The 21997-nt window shown below is 46.3% G+C and overlaps 1 protein-coding gene and 1 pseudogene across 2 annotated transcripts in view; one reads left to right on the top strand and one right to left on the bottom strand.

Annotated features, from left to right (window-relative positions):
• The window catches only part of PARP1 (poly(ADP-ribose) polymerase 1), a 41115-nt gene extending 21352 nt beyond the window's left edge, over positions 1-19763 (bottom strand). For both annotated transcript variants that reach the window (XM_063082802.1, XM_063082803.1), the window contains exons 1-6: positions 19584-19763; positions 14878-15043; positions 7556-7671; positions 6035-6249; positions 4056-4155; positions 335-451 (exon numbers count right to left, since the gene is read on the bottom strand). In XM_063082802.1, coding sequence (XP_062938872.1) covers positions 335-451; positions 4056-4155; positions 6035-6249; positions 7556-7671; positions 14878-15043; positions 19584-19703 — 834 coding nt within the window. In that variant the 5' untranslated portion in view covers positions 19704-19763. The remainder of the gene's footprint in view (positions 1-334; positions 452-4055; positions 4156-6034; positions 6250-7555; positions 7672-14877; positions 15044-19583) is intronic.
• On the top strand, positions 1311-2760 carry LOC134366488 (ADP-ribosylation factor 4-like; annotated as a pseudogene).
• Positions 19764-21997: the final 2234 nt, after the last annotated feature.

Below are 21997 nucleotides of genomic sequence, written 5' to 3'. Positions count from 1 at the left end.
CAGGAAGGGTCTCTACCCCCTACAGGCCTGGCATCCACTGGGGACTTTGGGCAGAAGGTAACAGAGCAAGGTCCTCAGGACAAAGTATGTGGCGTGAACATACAAGGCAAATATATGACCCAGCTCAGTCCTCACCACAATTCTAAAGTCAGGGTTAGCATGTGGAGGAAGTATGGTAGGGTGGGGACCGTGCAACCCAACTCGGAGCTTCTGCTCCTCGCCATTAGTACCAGCAGGTGTTCACACGGAGGGCCTGCCACTCCATTAGGACAGTCACTCACAGCAACTGGGCTGGCCTCACGCACGTGTCCCACTGAACACAAAGGCAGCTCACCGCCGACTCCCCGGAAGGCACTTGCTGCTTGTTGAAGATGAGCAGCTCTTTCAGGTCATTCGTCGAACACACTTTCTTTAGCTCATCCTTGATATTCCAGATCAGGTCGTTCTGGGCCTGTGGACAAGACCAGGCAGCAGAGAGGCTAACTCTTTTCAAAGAAAGAAACCCAAATGGAGGAAGAGCCCTCCCCTGGTTTGGCTCGGCCTCCAGTTACACACGTGCGAATGAGCCGCGCCTCCAAAGCTGGTCTGATCAGCACAGAATTTTACTCCTAGTTACACTCTGGGGGTTACCAATGTAAGCCTGGAACGTGGTTTCTCAGAGAACACTGCAGAGGGTGGGAAAGGCGACAGCCAGGGCCCTACCGCCCCTGGACCCCAATCCCAGAGACACGGTAATAACCAGAAGTGCTAGGCTGGGCCCAGGGCCCACGTTTGTCTTCCCCAACACCCAGCAACTAGAAGGGGACTGGGGACGGCTATTCTCCACCAATCTTAGAGTAGAAATGATTCCTAAATACCAATTTCCCTAATAGTGTATTATACTCAGTATCATGCAGGAATATTTTTAAGCTCTTCTGAAAACAAAACTTTATATCTTCTTTTTTAATGCTTAAGTGCCTACTCTCTGTTAAAACACTTTTCGTGGCATCTCATTTATTCCCACAACCGTAAACCTTACAGAAGGCGGCACCGGCCTCCCCAGCTTAGAGGCGAGGCCGGCGGAGTCTCCTTTCTCTAGGACAGTGGAGAGTTTTTCACTCTCACAGCTTCAGACTGGACTCTGTAAAATGGAGATAAACATACCGGCCCTACCATGACCCACAGGGTTGCGATCGGCACCATGTGAAGACTTCAACTTGTCTGACAAAGCTGCAGGCATGCACATTTGCAGCGTCATTTTTAAGGGCTATCAGTGACAACACCCCTCCCTCGTTCTTTCCCGTAGCACAGCACGTGCTGGGACACCGGCAATGAAAATGTGGGAGCAGGAGGAAAGTCTCGTGGTACAAGGTTAAATGAAAGAACTCTTCCACCCCTGTGACTAAGGATGGGGAGCTGGCAGACACAGATGCATCAGGCTGAGGAAGCATTTAACCTTGACTTTCTTTATATCTCTGGCAACACTGGGAAGAGACACAAACACCAAACCCAGCAAACCGTAACTGCAAGATAGCACCACAGCTCTGCGGCAGCCAGGTCTGGTGCACAGCGGGCAATTTTTACCCTATCACGCCAAATCTGTGATTCTCATTAGGCCACTGGAAGATCAGAAATTGCTTTTCCTTTTTATACCCCCAGCAAAAACTGAATACTCATACAAGAAACTCAAGGAGATGGCTCATGGAAATCATGTTCCCAAGCAGAGACTGACTGTTCTCCAGTTTCCCAAAACCCCAGCATTTTCTGATTAATCATTTTCACTTTGCTTTAACACACATGTAATCAACAGAGATGAGTCTCCCTGGTTAATGAGCATTTATTTATTTATTTTTCGGGTGGCTGGCCGGCACGGGGATCCAAACCTTTGACCTTAGTGTTACAAGGCTGCACTCCAACAACTGGCCAGCCCCAATGAGCACTGATTTAATGGGTAGTTTTCTCCTCTGTCACTATATGCCTTCTACTCCTTTTTAAAATGAGAAATTGGTGGCACAGCCAGAGCTGCCGCGCCAGTCGCCCAGCAGGTACTCACTCCACTAATTCCTGTCCCGGAGCTTCATCCAACACACCAGCCAGCAAGTCATCCCTGTCACCCTCTTTTTTCCTCCGCTCTCTCTTCCCTCTTGCTCAGTTTGCAGTGAATTTGAAAGGAGAAGGCCTGGGGACGTCCCAAACCCCTTCTGCCCATCGCAAGTGCCACTACTGCCACGCGCCCCACCATCTCATCTCTCTTCTCCCGCCTCTTTAGCAAGAAGCAGATGCGCATTTTGATGGTTGGATTGGATGCTGCTGGCAAGACGACCATTCTTTATAAACTGAAGTTAGGGGAGACAGTCACCACCATACCAACCACTGGTTTTAATGTGGAAACAGTAGAATATAAGAACATTTGTTTCACAGTATGGGATGTTGGTGGTCAAGATAAAACTAGGTCTCTCTGGAGGCATTACTTCCAGAATACCCAGGGTCTTATTTTTGCGGTAGATAGCAATGATCGTAAAAGAATTCAGGAAGGTGCAGAAAATGCTCCAGGAAGATGAGTTGCAAGATGCAGTGCTGCTGCTTTTTGCAAACAAACAGGATTTGCCAAATGCTATGGCCATCAGTGAAATGACAGATAAATTAGGTCTGCAGTCTCTTCATAACAGAACACGGTATGTTCAAGCCACTTGTGCTGCACAAGGAACTGGTCTGTATGAGGGATTTGACTGGCTGTCAAAGGAGCTTTCAAAACGTTAAATGAAACTGGATATCTAACCAAGGACACATTTCATAGAATTAGTCTAGGCTTGTTACAACAAAATTAGTTTGCACCTTGGTTACTAAACTATCTGGGACTGGTTTGGGCAGAATATTACAGCATTTAAACTTATTTTGTTGCCAATTATTGTTTACCAAGTATAATGTTGCTATTTAGCAATAAACTTGGTTTTAAAGAAATTCTCCTTGGGGAAAAAAGTATTCTCTTTTAATTTTACTTTCCTTAAACCTAAATGCCTGGACGTAGTTATTGTGAGGCCTTTAAATAAATCTGTTTTGAATTTTTTTTTTTTTTTGAGCCCACAACAAACAATGTTTTAGAGTTATCCCCTTGTCACTTGACTGATACCTTTATCATTCCTGGGACAGTCTGATTTTTAAAATGTAGCATTCCATTTGTATTTATTTCTGTCCCTTGCCCAAAAATATTTTTTAATACTGCATGTACCAGCCAGGGAAATACTCCAAAACACTGTCTGGCTGTCCTGCACTGAGGGACTTATTTTTCCCTCATTATTGACTCCTGGCTTCCATCAGCCAAACTGAACCTTGGTGTGGTTTGGATTTAAACCGAATTAATTCTGTGCTGGTTGCAAAGAGTTCACATTGGGTTGGTTTTTAATACTCAGCAGACTGTCCTCCTTTATATTGCACTGTTTTTATGTTGCGTGTTGCGTTTGGTATCAGCCTCTTTGCCCAGTATAGGATAATTCTGCTAATGTTTTATTGTTTATTGGTGAACATATTTTCATTAAGAGTTTTTGGAAAACTCATCAGATTCAATGAATAAGTTTTCTTCATGACCCATTTGGAATTATTCCTAATGAAATGATAAAATATATATATAGAGAGAGAAATCTTCACTTAAAAAAAATGTGTAAAAACTTTCTCTTCAAGCCATTTGTCTACACTGAGAAGCTCCGGCATCCTTGAATTTAATATTCGGTTTCCAATGTTTGTGAGCGACCCTGAAGGTGCGAGATGGCAGTGGTGTATGACTGGGCCAGAGCACGTGAGGCTGGTGAGTGGGACAGGGCACTTGGCTCCTGCTGGGCCTGGCTGGAGGCCTGGCACCTACAGCCTCATGTGGGCTCTCTTCCAAATACGAATTGTTTCTTTGAAAGGAGGAAAGACAATAATCTGGAGAAAAGGCCTTGCTATCAAAGACAGCTATCAATTTAAGAATTCTTAAAGGTCTTGGTGAGTGGGACAACTTCTTGAACTTTCTTCCCAGAACGAGGAAGAGAACTGAGATGGAATGTGGAAGGGAGGCAGGCACAAAGCTCAGGACTCACCTTGAGGGCCTTTTCAAGCTTACTGTCCTTGTCTTTTTCTTTTTTAGATTTCTTCTTGGCCACTCCATCCGTTCCATCTACCTCGTCACCTTTTCTCTTTCTGAAAGAGACACAGGATATAAGAGAAAAAACCAGAGCCATTAAAACTCTGACACCCAATGACTCGGGCAACACAGAATCTTACGTCATTTTAACTACTCTCTGCCAGGCCCTGCTCACATCTGTCACTCCCAACCCGTGCTCCACTCAGTGCTCTCAGGAGCTCACCATCTACTCAGGCAGTACTTGCAACTGAGAAGGTAGAAGACTCCGTCCATTTCAGAGCATACTCTGCCAGCCGAGGAGGGTGGCTGGGTTGCTCCAGGATTTTGGAACAGCCCAGTACAGGAGCCGGGGATCAGGCCCCACCTGATGTCAAAAATCCCATGTATCTCTTGGCATGAAAGAGACGGCCTGGAAGGTTCTTGCAGGAACTATGCTGGAGGTAAGCCCAGGGACTAGGGGCAGGGATTGCAGAACGACAAAGCACAGGGGCTGGGCCTTTTGAGCTAAAACATAGACAGGGCTGCTCCCAAGGCCAAGAGGCTATTCTCAGAGGTGGGGCTTGTGCTGCCACTGAAAGCCCACACGAGAAGTGACAGCCAAAGCACCACCAACCGGCCGTTCCCCGCTGGTTCGGCAAATGCACAACAGCTAACCAAGCTCAGCAGCGTCCTGACTCGAGGGCGGGCACAGAGGGTACCAGCAACCCTAATAAACATGGGGCAGCACAGCCAGAGCAGTCAGGAGTCAGTCTCAGCTGTCATGCAGACGGAAGTTCAAACCCTTACACTCTTCCTCATCTATAAAATAGGGAAAAGAAAACCATCTTCCTTATAAAATCGTGGCAATGGTCAATCAAACCAGCTCAAGTGCAGAGCTGAGCACACTGAATGTGCTCGATCCACTCTGGTTGTCGCCACGGCGCACATGTGAGCTGATGAATTCCCGCATCACACGCTGCAATGCCCTGAGGATTTTCTGATTTATGGAACTGATTTTCCAGTTTTCTTATACATTCCAGAGCCACCTGTGCTGCTGCAATGAACTTGTGTACTACGCGCTGAAATAATGTATGATGGCTGCTCGATGAAGGTGGCCCACAGCAGCTGTTCAAGCAGTGGGGTGCACCCTGGGCCCCGTCACGCCACCCTGTGCTCCTTAACAAGCAGTTGTCTAGACTGGGGCTCAGGGAGCAGCAGAGGGTAAACAGGGAAGAGCAGGGAGTCTCCACTGACTCGAGACAGTCACTGAGAGTCCTTACATCCTGAACTCAACACCATGGGACACCCATTCCATTCTGAACTCTAAGCCGGGGAACTTACTATCTACTCCCCATCTCTGCAAACTCCCTGCCAGAACTTTCCAGGCCTTTTCTTTTGTGCCAAGAGATACATGGGGTTTCTGACATCAGGTGGGGCCTGAGCCCTGGATCCTATGTAAAAATGGTCAGGAATCACCCACACCATTCCTAAAGACCCAGACGCACAGGAATACACCCACGAACACGTCTATGAGGATGCCTAAGGGACGTGGGAGTGGATCATGAGGGGTCAGAGGAAACATGGTGGCCGACCTGGGCAAAGGCAACCCTCAGATGGGAAGGAGAGTGACCTTAAAGCCTGCAGGGCTGTTGTGGAAGAGTAGGACTGGATTCTTCCCCGTCCACGGAGATCAGCTGTCAGAAGGCGGAGCAGACCGCCAGGAAGCAGATCTCACAGGGGAGTGGGCTCTCAGCAGGGCTGGGGCTGTAGGAATGTCCACTGGGAGCTCCTGCAAGTCCGCTCTACTCTGTCCTCTGCTCCCACAGCCCTGCCTCTCCATCCCTCAGCCTGCCTCTCCATGGCTTTTGGGCGGTCAGCAAAGGGAACCACAAACAGTCTGTAGGGTCTTCGGGCCTCCCTCAAGCCCCTCTCAGGACCCCCAGAGCGCCCACCCACCCTTCACTCTTGACTCCCGGGAGCTGCTTCTTCAGGGCGTCTTTATCCTCCGCAGAGAGGAGGCTGAAGCCCTTGAGCTGGCTCGCGCTGTACTCGGGCCGGAAACCCAGCTCCTCCCTGTTCTTGACAAAGCAGTTCGGGTGGTACCAGCGGTCGATCATGCCCAGCTGGGGCTTCTCCGGGTCCAGCATCTTCTTGGACAGGCGCATCTGGCCCTGGAGGAAAAACCACAAGTGGGACCAAGGAAGGACAGTGAGCACCAGAGGGGCGAGCCTGTGCTCCAGCCGGCGGGAGCCTCGGGTCCAAGCCAAGGACTGCCTGGCAACCTAGGGTGGGTTTCAAGGGCCGCTGGGAGGTTCTGGCTCCCTTATGCCACCAGGGATTGAGTACTACCCTCAAGCCTCAGCACCACCATTTTAAAAGGAGCTAATTCCAAATGGCTGGCTGGCTAGCTACCTGCCTGGACAAGTGAGGAGGTGACAACCCTTCCCTGAAGATGTTTCTGCTGACCTGGGGCAGGCAGAGCTGGAGACTTGCATAATACCTGGACCAACCCCCAATGCAGCACCTTTACCCTAGCAGGGATTTGCTGCCGCGCCCACCATCAAATTTATATATATGAAGCCCTCTAAGAAGTGGCAAGAAACCATAGGCAAGAACCCAGTCCTACCAGCCCGCCCAGACTTACAGTCCCTAGAGCTGACATCTCCAGGAGTTTCATGCCTGTGAGGCCCAGACCCAGAGAACTCAGCCTGAGGGGCTGCTGACAATACGTAAAACTCCTTTTTAGGCTCAGTAACATCCAAACACACAGAGCTTCTGGTACTGCCTTTTAGATGAGGTGGACCTTAACTTTTGCTTCAAATTTTCAGTGGCTGAAGGTAGCTGGAGAAGATCTAGCAATTCAATGTCTTTCCCTTTCTAAACACTACCCACACTCCTCAATTTCCTGTTTAATACCTCGAGGAGGCAGGAACCTTCAATCAATGCCTTAAATGGATCAATTCGTACGTGCAAGAAACATGAGAAGGTGAGAAGGCCGGAGGGCACAAGGCTTTCCTCCTACCTGTATCATCGCCTGCTTGTACATCTGACTGGCTGCAGCCTTCAGGGACTAGAATTAGTAGGAAAGGCTGGTTAATGAAGTTCCTCTGATTAAACAGAAGAAAGCTGGAGGCTGACACCAGGGAAAACACAGTCCTTAAATTAATCCTACCATAAAGCACAGACGACAGCCCTTCCCCAGGCACTACTGAGTCCAAAATTGACCCCTCATGTTAATGCTTCCCAAACTCTCCCATGTCTGCAGCCACAGGCACAAGGATTGGACCATGAGAAAGCAGGGCCAGACCTGTGTGGAGGGACAGTCACTATCAACTCCAGTCTCTCCCGACATCTTTATTTTTAACCACCGGGGTGGGGTAGCACCCTAAAGCCCCAAATTCTCCTGTTCTCCAGATAGCCAAGGACGCCCAGTGCGAAGCAACACATGAAGTGCTGCTGCCCGAGCCCAGCCCTCACCTTTTCAATCTTCTCCATGCACCCCTTGCATGTGCTTCTGTTGGACTTGGCGTACTCTGCTGCAAAGTCGCCCAGCGTCTGCTCTGTCTTGCTGCCAACTCCATCCTGGCCTTTGCCTGAAGAATCAAGCACAACAACTCTCATCTCAACAGTGTCACACACAGCACAGCACCACAAAGTCCCCTGTCCTCTCCCACTACCTCCCTGAGATCCTTCCACTAGGACACCTTGTGTTTTGGGAGACTACAATCGGTCCATCTCATCTCTGTCTGTCTGTAACAACTGTGGTTGGTTGATAGAGGTTCTTTTCTGGCAATAAAGTGACCTTTGTCATACAAGATCTTTGAAACAGCACCATGTTAGCTGGCCATCAGCTGTCTGACCTACACCTCTCTCCATTTCCTCTGGAGTAACCTCCCCCCCAATCTTGGAAAATACTTATTAAGTGCTTACCTTTAAAAGCCTAGAACCATATTAAATTCTAATTCAGCCTTCTAATTTCCATTATACCTTTATTTATCAAAGTTCACTGTTGAATTGAAGGGACTGTCCTGATATAGATCAGACACAAGTGTACTTAAGAATTAAACTCTGGCAAAGGAACCATTTCAAATTAGTGGAGAAAGGATGAATCATTCAAGAAAGAGTTTTGGGGAATCACTGGCCAACCATATGAGATAAAAGCTAGATTCTTTTCTTAAACAAAAATAAATTCCCAGGCTGCACGTTTCTCTAAGACGAGGAACAAAGCAAGACTATCATCTCTCACCACTTCTATTCCAGACTGTGCATTAGGGAAAGAAAAAGAAATAAAAGAGGTAAGTTTTGAAAAGAACAAGTAAAGCCATTTCTATTTGTAGATGACATGATTATATATGTGAAATATCCTTAGGAATCTACAAAAAAGCTACTAGAACTATTAAGTGAACTTAGGGAATTTGCAGGGCATAAGGTCCATATATACAAACATACAAAAATTTCTATATACTAGCAATAAACATTGCAAAAAAAGAGGGCCAAGCCCGCGGCGCACTCGGGAGAGTGCGGCGCTGGGAGCGCGGCGACGCTCCCGCAGCGGGTTCGGATCCTATATAGGACTGGGTGGTGCACTCACTGGCTGACTGCCGGTCACGAAAAAGACAAAAAAAAAAAAAAAAAAAAAAACCATTGCAAAAAGAAAGCACATTGCTATTTAATAGCCTTAAAATACATAAAATACATAAGAGATAAATTCGACAAAAGTCACACAAGATCGCTACACTGAACAGTTGTGCGACTGCTGAAATTTAAGACCTAAATAAATGCAGAGACTTATCATGTTCATGGAGTGGGAGAATCAGTTTGTTAAGATGCCAATTTTATCTGCCACTTGATCCGCAGATTCAATGTAATGCCAGTCACATTCCTACCAGGCATTTTTGGGCAAAGAAATTAATAAGTTTACTACAAAATTTTTAAGGAATTACAGAGGACTCAGAAAGGCTAAAACAGTATCGAAAAAGAACAAAGGCGGAGGTATGACGCTACATGACTTCACAACGTACTATCAGTCATAGTTACTAAGACACTGGGTTATTGGCAGACAAATAAATCAATGGAACCAAATAGAATCCAGACAGACCCACATTCTGCAGTCACCTAGTTTTGACAAATAAGCCAAAGCAATCCAACGGGGAAAAGAATCTTTTCAACAAATGGTGCTGTAACAACAGGATATCCACATGGAAAAGAAAAAAACAAAAAAAACAAAAACCCAAAGAACATCCTCCTCACACCTAACACGAAAGCTAATTTAAGGTTTAAGATCACAAATCTAAATGTAAAATCTACAGCTATAAAACTTCTAGAAGAAAACTGAAGAGTATATCTACACAATCTTAAGAGTAGGCAAAGATTTCTTAGTAGATAGCAGCAAGCACTAACCAAAAACGAAGGGGGAAAAAAAAATCAACAAATTGGACAAATTTAATCAAAATTAAAAAGTACTGCTCTTCAAAAAAATGTCAGTAATTAAAAAGGCAAGCCACAGACCTGGAGAAGGCATTCGCAATAGTTATAATCTAGTAAAAGGCTTGTATGTACAATATACTAAGAACTCTTACAATTTGATAATAAAGAAAAGTACAAATTAAAACCATGAGAACATGTGACCATCAGATAACCTGTCAGAATGACTAATACCGAGGAGTGACCATATCTTCAGGAGAGAGCGAGCATGGGGAAGCCCTGAGACTCTCATGTGGCTGGTGGGAATACAAAATTGTACAACCAATTTGGAAAACAGTTTGGCAGTTTCTTAAAAGAGCCAAATGTACATCTACTGTGGGACCTTGCTATTCCATTCCTAGGTATTTGCCCAAAAGAAATGAATGCACATGTGTATACAGAGACTCGCACACAAATGTTAACAGCAGATGTGTTTATATTAGCTCCAAACTGGCAATACTCCAAAAGTCACCATGGAAAATGGATAAACAAATTGTGATATACTCAAACAAAGGACAACTCCTCAGCAATAAAAAAACTGACTAATGACACATGAGACAACCTGGGTGGGTCTCACAGACATTATGCTGAGTGAAAGACACATAGTGAGCACACACGATTCCCCTTTTCCCCTGAAATTCTAAATCAGGCAAAATTAATCTATGGGGATAGAGATCAGAACCAGTCCTTACCTGGATCAGGGAAGGATGTTTAAAAGAACACAAGGGAACTTTCCAGGATGACAACTGTTCTATAATTTGATGGGGTGTACGCATGTATACACTTGTCAAAACTCACTAAACTAGATAAGATCTGTGCATATAACTGCAGGTAAATTACTTAAAATTCCAGACTTTATTAAAGACATACTGCAAACACACATTAGTCAAAGATGGACCTTGAATGTGGCAAAACATACAACAGGCAGCAAAAAAAAAAGGTCAAACTGGGGAAGATATTTGCAAAATGTGATGACAAAGAATTGGTATTTTTTATATTTCATTTATAAAAAGTCAAAACACCCCGAAGAAAAATGAGGTAAAGAGACATATTAAAGTAACACAAATGGGCCGGCCGGTGGCTCACTCGGGAGAGTGCGGTGCTGATAGCACCAAGGCCCCGGGTTCGGATCCCATATACGGATGGCCGGTTCGCTCACTGGCTGAGCGTGGTGCTCACAACACCAAGTCAAGGGTTAAGATCCCCTTACCGGTCATCTTTTAAAAAAAATAAAAAATAAAAAAATAAAGTAACACAAATGGCCTTAAAAAAAAGGGGGGGTTATGGGGCGCTAATAAACATATGACAAAATGTTTTACCTCACTGGTAGTGAAATGAAAAAGAGTGAAAATACTTAGGAATGGTGTGGAGGTGGAGAAGTGGGTCTATTACATATTGCTGGTGTAAGTGCAACTAATATAACCTTTCTGGAAGGCAGTTTGGCACATACAAAGCAGCCTTAAATTTGTTCATCCCTTTGGGCAGTAATTCCACTTCTTGGAATTAAAGAAATAACTGGTCAGTTGCACAGAATAAACAAGAAATTTGCTGCAGCTCTACTTGTAATATAGCTAAAAGGATAAAATCCTGAAGACGGTTGGATTTGAATCATGGCTCAGGCATTTACTACCAGTATAACCCAGGGTCACTTACCTAACTTCTCTGTGCCTCAGTTTCCTCATCTGTAAAAGCCAGTAAAAGCCTACTGCAGGACTCAATGAAATTAATATATGTCAAGTGCTTAGCAAGACTTCAATAAATGAATACTATGTGCCTTTAAAAGATAATGACGGAAATCGCTAACTTTTAACACGAAGTGAGCAAACACCAAGTTGTAGAAGTAATGCATAAGTCAGAGAACCAAAACCACAATGACACCACTTCGCACACATCAGATTGGCTATTTTATGGATTGCTGGTGGGAATGCAAAATGTTACGGCTGCTGTCAAAAATAATACGGAGGTTCCTCAACAAATTAACCATAGAATTACCATATTATCTAGCGATTTCACTTCTGGGTATATACAGCAGAGGTGGAAGCAGGCTCTCTAACAGATATTTGTGTACCCATGTTCACAGCAGCATCACTGAACACAGCCAAAAGTAGAAACCATCAAATAACCACTGACATATGAATGGATAAACAAAAAGTGGTAGAGACATACAACAAACGAGATATTATCAATACAGGAAATTCTGACACATGCTACCACGTGGAGGAACCTGGAAGACACTATGCTATGTGAAATAAGCCAGACACAGGGCTAATACTGTATGAGTCCACTCATAACGGGCACCTAGAATGGTCAAATTCACAGGCTTCAGAGAGACTGAAAGCAGAACGGTGGCTGCCCGGGGAATGGGGCGTTACTGTCTAATGGATACAGAATTTCACTTTGGGAAGATGAAGGGTTCTGGAGATGCATGGTGGATGGTACACAGCAATGTGAATCTACTTAATGTCGCTGAGCTGGACAGTTAAAAATGGTTAAGACGACAAATTTTATGTTATATATATTTTACCACAAAAAAAGGTAATTGAGTATTTTTTTTTAAAAAGTAATACTTAGAGTAAGACCCTATTTCTACAGGAAAGAAAGAAATCACACACACACATATCAATGCTTTCTAGGCTGACACCTCACAGTGTTAACGATCGTTATCTCTGAACTGCAGGATCTGGGATGAATTAAACTTTTCATATATCTCAAAATAGTAAGTTAAGTTCTTTGGATGGAAAATATCTGGACAATTAGTAAGTAGTCTTTTAACTTTATGGTTCTGATGGTTTCATAAAACAGACACATTTACAGCAAAATTATTATGCCTTTCGCATCATAAAATTATAATTTGATACGTTTAAATTATAACTAGATATAGCATTATCTAGGTACCTAAACCTACAACTTCCAGTATCCTCAATACAAAAGGGAAACAGCCACAGAACAAAAAAAAAATTTATTATGCTCGACTTCTCTTAAAACTGACACTCACCCTCTGGACCCTTTCTTGGCAAATTTACTGTTATTTTTACACACAGTTCTGAGTGGTGTTACTGATCTCTTAGTATCCAGCAGATCAGAGATAGCTGGAGTTCAAACACATCAATGGCTGCAAGAAGGACAGGCAGACAGAAACAAGACACCTCAGCACAGACACAAACAGCTCCCTGGAGAAGGATGGCTGAGCTCCCGTCCATGTCCTTAGAGCCATGAGAACAGGTTAAACCGGGTCAGTTTAGGAAAGTAGAGAAGTGAGGATGCAGTCTCAGAAGACTTCCTTCAAAACAATGATAAAATTGACTTTTTAAAATTTAAAGGCACCCAGCATGCTAGTTTGTGGACAAGAATAAACCAATTCTAAAAATTGTGTGGACAGGCAAAAGACCTAGAATAGCCAACACAATACTGGAAAGGACAAGTTGGAAGACTTCCTATAAGGCTATAGCCATCAAGACAGTGTGGTGTTATGTTAGCAAAAGAGGAGACAGATAGAACAGAATAGCGGGCCCAGAAGAAGACCCCACAAATAAAGTCCAGTGATTGTTGACAAGGGAGCAAAGACAATATGGAGAAAAGATGGTATTTTCAACAAATGGTGCTGGAACAGCTGGACACCCACATGCAAATCAATGAACACAGTCTTTACATCCTTCACAAAAAGTAACCCAATATGGATTGCAGAATTAAATTAAATGTAAACTTTAAAACAACATAGAGGGGCTGGCCGGTGGCTCACCTGGTAGAACATGGTGTTGATAACACCAAGGTCAAGGTCCCCACACCAGCCAGCCACCAAAACGAAACGAAACAAAAACCCTCCTCTGGGCTGGCTGGTTAGCTCAGCCGCTTAGAGCGCAGCCTTGTCACACCAAGCTTGAAGATTTGGACCTCCATACTGGCCAGCCACCAAAAAAAAAAAAAAAAGAACCCAAAGAAAGAGAAAGAAAATAAAGGGAGAAAACCTAGATGACCCTGGGTCTGGTGATGATTTTTTTTAGATGCAACACCAAAGACACAATCTAAGCCAGACTTCATTAAAATAAAAAAACCTTCTGCTCTGTGAAAGACACAGTCAAGAGAAGAAGAAGACCAGACACACACTGGGAAAAGGTGTCTGCAAAAGACATCAAAAGGCTGTTATCCAAAATATACAAAGAACTCCTGAAATTCAACAATAAGAAAACAAACAACCTGATTAAAAAACAGACAAAAGATCTGAACAGACACCTCATCAAAGATTATATACAGATGGCAAATAAGCCCATGAAATGCTCAACATCATCACGGCATTAGGGAAACACAAATTAAAACAACAGAATACCACACACCTAGCAGACTGGCCCAAACCCAAACACCACCAATACCAAATGCTGGTGAAGATGCGGCGTACACTCTCGTACACTGCTGCTGGGAATGCAACATGGTTTGGCCATTTTGGAAGACAGCTGAACAGTTTCTTGCAAAACCAAACATACTCTTACCAGATCCAGAAATTGTGCTCCTAGGTATTTACTGAAAGGAGCTGAAAACACGTCCACTCAAAAACCTACACGTGAACGTTTATAGCAGTTTTGTTCACAATTGCCAAAACCTGGAGGCAACCGAGACATTCTTCGGTAGGTGACTGGATGAACAGACCCCGGGACACCAGACAATGGAGTATTACTCAGTACCAAAAAGAAATGAGTTGTCGTGGAAAAGCATAGAGAAAACTGAAATGCATACAACTAAGTGAAGAAAGCCAGCAAAACTATAAAGACAGTAAAAGACGAGTGGCTGCCAGGGGGCAGGGGAGGGCAGGATGAACAGGCGGAGGAGCACAGAGGATGTTCAGGGCAGTGGAATTACTCTGTATGATATTATAATGGTGGACACGTCATTAGAGATTTGCCAAAACCCACAAAACGTACACCAAGAGTGACCCCTAATGTAAAGTATGGGCCCTGGTGATAACGATGTGTCAGTGCAGGCTCATTGATGGTAACAAATGTACCACTCTGGTGGGGGATGTTGATAGTAGGGGACGCGGTGGGGTGGGCAGGGGGTATATGAGAACTCTCTGTACTTTGTTCAGTTGTGCTGTGAACCTAAAAGTGCTCTTAAAAACAGTCTGTTAAAAACAAAATGACAAATCTGAAGGCTACATTTCAAGCATGTGGAAAAATAAAATACAAGCCATCATGCAACAGGCAACGCTGGGTCAATGAGGCATTACTGAAGTAACACAGGCACGTGTGCAGGACGGAGAGGGCATGCTGCGGGACTTTTTCTTTGCTCTCTCAGGAAAGAGCCCTGGATGCTTCAGAGTGGGGGGCTCCCTGGTCTGTACGCACCAGTCACTCCTCCGGCCTCTGCAGTCTTCTTGACTTTCTGCTGGTCATCCCACCGCAGCTCCGAGAACCCATCCACCTCGATGTCGGGGTGCCGGATGGAGTGGCCCACCTTCCAGAAGCAGGAGAAGTGGTACCAGTGTGGGACTTTTCCATCGAACATGGGCGACTAGGAAGGAAGGGAACCAGAGGGAGGTAAGTGGGCAGTTGACCTCCAACTCCGACTCACCAGACCCCTACCTCAACGCCAGCCTCGGCAGCGGGGCCACACGACACCCTTGCTTTCTCATCTGTGAGAGGACAGCTGTGCCCACGTCCCCCACACCTCTGTAACAGCACCCCTGTGACAAGATCTTCCGTGACAGCCTAGGAAACCACCGCCTGCTGTTGCTGAGCCCATCCTCTGAGGACACAGAACACAGCCACAGGAGTGGTGGCGTCTTACAGCAGAGCTCTGTCCCGTGCCCCTTTCAATCACGCCTGCTCCATCAGTGCTAATCAGCCTCACAGCTAGTGAAATACACACCGGACACCCGATCAGTGTCACGACCCCCAGCATCTGCTGGGAAAGGCCAGACAACCACTCCTGTCAAGCCTGGACTCAAAGGGCCTGTGTGGCCCAGAACGGGCTCTGAAAGTGCCTCTGCAGTTAAGAATAATGAGAAACAAGATCGAGATAATGAGCAAGGCAGAGAAAATGTGTCGGAGAAAAGGGTCCAGCGCGCAGCAGCCGCACACACGAGTGGAACGAATTAGTGTCTGCGGGGGGAGCGGGAGAGAGAACAGCTTGGGGCAGCAGGCCCGGCCTGTCCAGGGCGACACTGTCAGCTCCTCACTGGCCTTCAGGGAAGGCCACCTCCTGGGTGCAGGAACCGGGACGTCCAGTTACGAGGGAAGGGCGGTTCCCCTCCTGAGGGGTTTCCTTTCCCGCAGATGCTTCACACTCGGGTTGGTACAGACTCAGCAGCCTCTCGTTGTGCCGTGACCAGGTTCCCACACTGTCTGGCAAGAGAGGAGGATACTGGCATTTACTTGGTCCCTGGTGCCTTTCACAAGCCATCCCGTGTAACCCCACGACCTGCTTCTGGGTGGGAACTAGCACCCCCATTTCACAGATGGAGCTGTTGGGGCTGGAAAACCTTGCCAAGGGTGGGTGTGGGGGTCGTACAGGCCGTTAATGACTGAGTCTAAACTTGAATCTGGCTGGAAGGGCTACTTAAAAATATAGAAACTGTGTGCTGACTGAAAGAAGGCCCCAAACTCCTGCTTTTATAGAACATAAATGTCACACAGATGTAATCAGATTAAAACAGCATTAAAAATAACTACTATGCCAAACTTTTAGGCTAGGGTTGTGGGGACAGGGGAAATAGTCTGGAAAAGCAGTGACAAGGTATCTCAACTAGCCCCCTCCCACTCTGTAAGTGACGTCTTTCTGGATGTCATATATTAAAACGCAAGGCTAAGTAAGGCCGTGGCACCTCAAGGACTCCCTTCAGCATCATGCCTGGGATTACAGAAGTATAAGCTTTTCCCTGGGTCTGAAATGCTCTCGCACCCCACTTAGAGGTCAGATCCTTCCCACAGCCCCCCTCAGTTAAGACAGATACAGCGTCTGTGTCCTGCACCTGGTTAGAAGCTTCCAAGCTCCCAGAGGCAGGAGGCCGTCTTGCTAGCATCCAGCACACAAAGACTTTGCTGAGAGCAGACTCAGGCTCTGGCTCTCAAACTTTCCACCAGATCTCACCAAGGCAGCAGGTACAGATCCCTAAGCACCTGGCTGTCTTATAACAACATTTGCAGTGGCTAGACCTGGCTCCTCCTTCCTTGGTACTCCTGGTCTACCCCTCCCAGGCAGTGCGTAGGTTACCCTCCTGCAATGGAGGTACGTGGCGGTGGCACTTCTTCCTAGCTCTGCGAGGGGTCCCACACCTACTGCCCTGCCCCTCGGTCTGAGTGCTGTCTTCTCAACCACCAGGGCAGTGCTGCGCACTCACGGCACAAACTTAGGGGACCACAAGGGCCCCAGCCTCCAGTGAAAGCATCCTTGACCAAAGCAAGGCTTTATCCTAGAATTTAGGACTGAGAATAATATGGCAGGAAGGCACTAGACCAAGGTCACAAGACAATGGCCTCCACTTGATAGCTGCGCAGCTCAGACAAGATGCAGAATCTTTGGGTGAGTACCCGGCAAACACAGTGAGCAACTACCACGTACCAGGGTCCTAACCCGGCCACCAGCTGGTGAACCCCTTTGGTTTCCTTCTGTGTAAAACAGGCCACACTACACCTGCCTGCCTACCCCACAGAGAGAACAAGTGACCTCATTGTGTGCCCTGCTAGGACAGATGAACTCAATGGTCCACTACAATCCCCTCCCAATCAAAACGCTGGAGGGCTCAGCTTGTCAAAGTATCAGGTATTTTATAGTAGAGAACAATCGTCCCATACAAATGTAAAGAAGGTATTTAAATTCAAGCACGGAGGAGAAAGACTTCTTTCTTTCCGGCCCTTAGGAGCTCAGCCTACAAGATCAGCTCTAAATTTTGAAGTACAACTCACAATTACAGAAAAACCACTTACTTTTAATAATAAAGAATTCCTTTCATTCTCAAGTATACAGGCCGAAGGAGGGCCCAGAATGTTAAAACTTTATCTGGTTCAGGTTCCGCAATGGGGTGATCCAACTCCCCCACAGCTAACCCTCTTCTGTCTTCAACGGTGGCCTTGTTCTGGTGGCCTCAACACAATGGCTGTACTTGGGTTTTCTGTCTGTCCTTCCCCCTAGAACACAGTCCCCTTTGGCAGTCCGAAAAGACCTATGGACGTCCCTTTCTCGGAATAACATTTTAAAATACATAATAAAATACAAAAACTGATTACATTGAAATCATTATCAAAACATTTAAAAAGTAATTTTGGGAGTGCAGTAACCCATGAGCTTTCAAGTATTAAACAACAAGATATAGTATCCTTTCAACTAACTACTGTAATTTTAAAGTAGTGATGATCGTAAATGATATTTCAAGAAATCCCCAACCGTCAAGTGATATGAAAATATCTATAATTACCGTTCTTGACAAAAATCACAAGTACTGCTAATACACCTGTGCTTTGCTGCCTCCGTTCATAACTGGAGGCAATCCTGCATCTTATCTAGGTCAGTGAAGACAGAGATGCAAATTTTTTCTCATCTAAATTCATGGACCTCTTGAGTTCTATCCACCATCTCACAGACCCCAGGTTAGGAACCCCTGCACCAGGAGTGGGAACTTCCAAAGAGCAGGCCACCTCCATACATTCAGGATAAAGTTAAAAAACCCTCAGTGGGAAACAGGCTCTTCAAATCACAGGCCCTGACTACTTTGTCCTCATCATCTGTGAATAACGACTCTGCATCCAGTCCCCACACTTAGCTGGGACATCCCGGGCTCCTTCCTGCGTACACAATGCCCGGCGCAAGCTCCATCAGGTGGCATCCACCACTGTATATTAATGTTTACCAGTCATCTTCCATTTAGCCAAGCTGGAAGCTTCCGAGGGCGGAATCTCTTTGTGCCCTTAGTACTAACACAGTGCTTGGATCTTAATAGGCATCCAATAAACGTCTCCTGAATAAGTACTGCGTGCCACGTATGGAGCTAGGTAGGCCCTGAGGATACAAACATGACAGCCTCAGTCCGTGCCATATTATGAAATCAGATAAAGGAAGTACACCTGGCACTTCGTACCCACTCGGTAAATGTCTCCCTCCCCTCTACCCCATATGCACTGAAAATCCACTGAGGACTATCCTGTCATTCCTAAAACACATCACAGCCTCACAATAGGGAGGGAAACCAAGTCACCTTGACAGTGAGCACTAAGCTTGGGTAACAGCCAGCTATGGGTTGGAACAGGGCAGGTGAGAACCAGAATGGCAAAGTCAGACATCAGCAACCTGGAAGCTGGAGGAGGCAGGAACCCTTCAGCACCAGCAGAAGCCCACCACCTCCCAGTGCACCCCAGCACCGACCAGCCACCCCGCAAGCCTCAGGGAATATCAGAAGGGGATCTCCAATTAATCAGAAAACCCAGATGAAGAAACCCTGGAGCCGCTCTTACTCAAACCAGACAGCTGCAAACGCACCGACAGAACATCTGTGAACCTGGAAAGTTCAGGGAAAACGTTATCTCAAACCACAAACCAGGCCCCAAAGTAAATGCACCGTTCAGAAACGACACCGCCTTGCACAGCTCTGCATAATTAAAATAAAAAACGAGGGTAACGGGTGTTGAAACGATAGCCAAAAATAGGTTTAAAAAAAACCCAAAAAACCCTCACGTGCCAGTCGCCACCATCCAAGTAGGACAAAAAAAAAAAAAAAAGAACCTTCCAGAACAAGGAAGGTCAAAATCAGATCAGCCTAAAATACCACTTATAAGCTTTTCTCCCTGCGGCAAAGGGGAGTGAAACAAACAAGAACCGCTCGGCCGCCCAGAAACGAGGACAGAAGCGGCTGCCGGTTTTCATGAAGCCAGAGGCACCCCCGGCTGCAGACCGCATTTCCCGGGCTTTTCCTGCAAGCTCAGCAAAGCCTCCGGGAAGGGTCGCGAGGCCCCCGGGACGCGCCGCCCCTCCCCCACCCCTCACCCCCGGACACGGCCCGCCGCCCCTCCCCCACCCCTCCGTTCCTCCAAGGCGGCCCGGCCGGGCCCGGCGCCCGCACCTGCACCATGATGGCCATGCGGAGCGAGTCCTTGGGGATGCTCTCGCCGCACTTCTTGCACGACGCTCGCCCGCTCTTGGCGTACTCGACGCGGTAGAGCTTGTCGGAGGCCTCCGCCATCCTCCCCCTCGTGCCGCTGCCACTCCGCCCTCGACGCCGCCGCCGCCGCCCTCCCGTCCGCTCCCCGCAGGCGCCCGAGCGCCCACCGCCGAGCACGCCCCGCCGCCCGCCGCCGATCGGGATGGATTGCTGATGCCTGGCCGCGGGAACGCCTCCCTCTCCGCGCACGCGTCCTCGGGGCGGGGCCGCCGGCGCGCGCGCCCCCTGCAGGCCGCGGGCGGGAGGGCAGCTCTACGCGCCGCTGATAGGGGGCGGGGCGGGGGCGGAGCTTGGGCCGCGCTGGGAGCCCCGCGCAGAAGCAGGCACCGCCCCTCCTTTCAATCATTTGGTCCCGGGGTGGCTGAGTTGCTCTCACAACTAGTTCTACCCATATCTCCTCTGTCTAAGCGTGTTCAGTCTCCTCGGAGGGCGGACTAGCCAGCAGTCCACAGACCGTCGGGACAGAATGCCAACCGGGACCTAGCATTTCCTGCACTATGACTTTCAAATGCATGAGTGCAAATCCCAGGAGGGTTGGCAGTGCCTGTGACTTTGCCGGTCACAGTCATCGCAGATGTTTTCATATGGCTTTACCGTTGTCGCAGGGAACTAAAACATGAAGCTCATCCCTACTTGAAGTTACTGTAATTTCTACACCTGCTGCTACTAGATGTTTAATGTAGAGCTATGTTTTAAAAATATAACTGGCTTCTTTGCGTTTTATTTTATTCATTTAAAACATCGTAACGTGAGTGTGCTGTATTTGAGGATATTCGATTCTGCTATAGAAGACAAGAAAAATAAACAGGATGAATGCAACTCATAGAAAGTATTAAGCATAGAGAAGAAACTAGTAGCTTAAGAGGTGTGGTTGTTGAATAGGCAAAGTAAATTGTGAGACACAGGCAAAATCCTAACAAGTAGTAGGGCCGGCCTGTGGCTCACTTGGGAGAGTGTGCTGCTGACAACACCAAGTCAAGGGTTAAGATCCCCTTACCAGTCATCTTTAAAAAAAAAAAAAAAAAGTATCTTAACAAGTAGTAACCTGTCAGATATATTGAAGGGAAATAGAATAAGTGGAATATATGGTGGAACAAATAAGAGTTTTACTCAGAGAGTAACAGAATCAGAAAGCACAATCATGCCACCTCTGGGTTGTCAACTGTGTCATCCCTAAATGGCCACCCACAGGTGGGACCACATGGTCCCATTCTGGTGTCCGCATGCTCTGCCCAAAAAATCCAGATAAAATTCATGTCACCACACTTAGGATAAAGTCCGAGATTCTTCCCATGGCTGGATCTGGTCCCGAGCCACTTCTCTGACTTCATCACTGCCCAAGACACAGAGGTCACCAGGCTGCGCCTCAAGAACAGACTCCCCAACTCAGAGCCTCTGCACTGACGGTCACTCTTCCTGGAATGGTTTTCACCCAGCCAGCACATGGTTCACTCTCCACATTCAGCTTCTGCTCACATATCACGAGGCCTGTCCATCCCAGAGGTGTTCTCCAGCCACCCCAGCTAAGATGCTTAGTCCCTGTACCTGTCTTTATCTTCTTGCCCTGCTTTATATTTTTCTTTGCATATATTACTCCTAACAGCATATTTTATGCATGTGTATCTGTTTATAGTCTGTCTCCCTAACCAGGCAGGGGCTTTTGTTTGTTCTGCTCGTGACAATATCATCAATGCCTGAAACAGTGCCAAGCACTCAGAGATATTTGTTGAATGATTGTCCAAATCCCACACTTGGCCCTTTCTCTGCAGCTGGATCTCATTTCTCACTTCTATAGCTTTTTGTATTTTACGAAGGGTTTTTATAAACATTATTTTGTTTGCTCCTCATTATAACACTATAATAGGTTTTTCTAAACTAATAAGCAATTGTATTTACTTAGAGCATTCACAATGTCCATAAAACAGCTGCATTTTTTTTTTCAATTACAAAGTGGTATTCAGTTAACAGAACAAATATTTCGTAGAAGCTGCATGAGCTTCTATGAACAGACAGCTGAAGATGAAAAATCTACCATCCCCATATATAACTAATTCGTACTGCGCACCCACAAGAACCTGCTTTAAATTCCCATGCTGATTTACAATCCCTATAGTACACCAGGCAAGGGTGCGGCTATGGAAAATACCACGAGCGCAAAGTTTCTAAAGATTTGATATTCTTGTTAACAATACAAAAAAAAAAAAAAAAGACATCATGCATTTTTCTTTAAAAGGAGTGAGTTATGTCCAAGGAGGTTAAATGCTTTATAGACGAGAAAAACAAAGCTGCCATTGAATCACCTTTTTTATCATTGT

This window comes from Cynocephalus volans, chromosome 18 (genome assembly GCF_027409185.1).
Source record: "Cynocephalus volans isolate mCynVol1 chromosome 18, mCynVol1.pri, whole genome shotgun sequence".
NCBI classification, from domain to species: Eukaryota; Metazoa; Chordata; class Mammalia; order Dermoptera; family Cynocephalidae; genus Cynocephalus; species Cynocephalus volans.
This window is presented reverse-complemented; position numbering and strand designations above follow the sequence as displayed.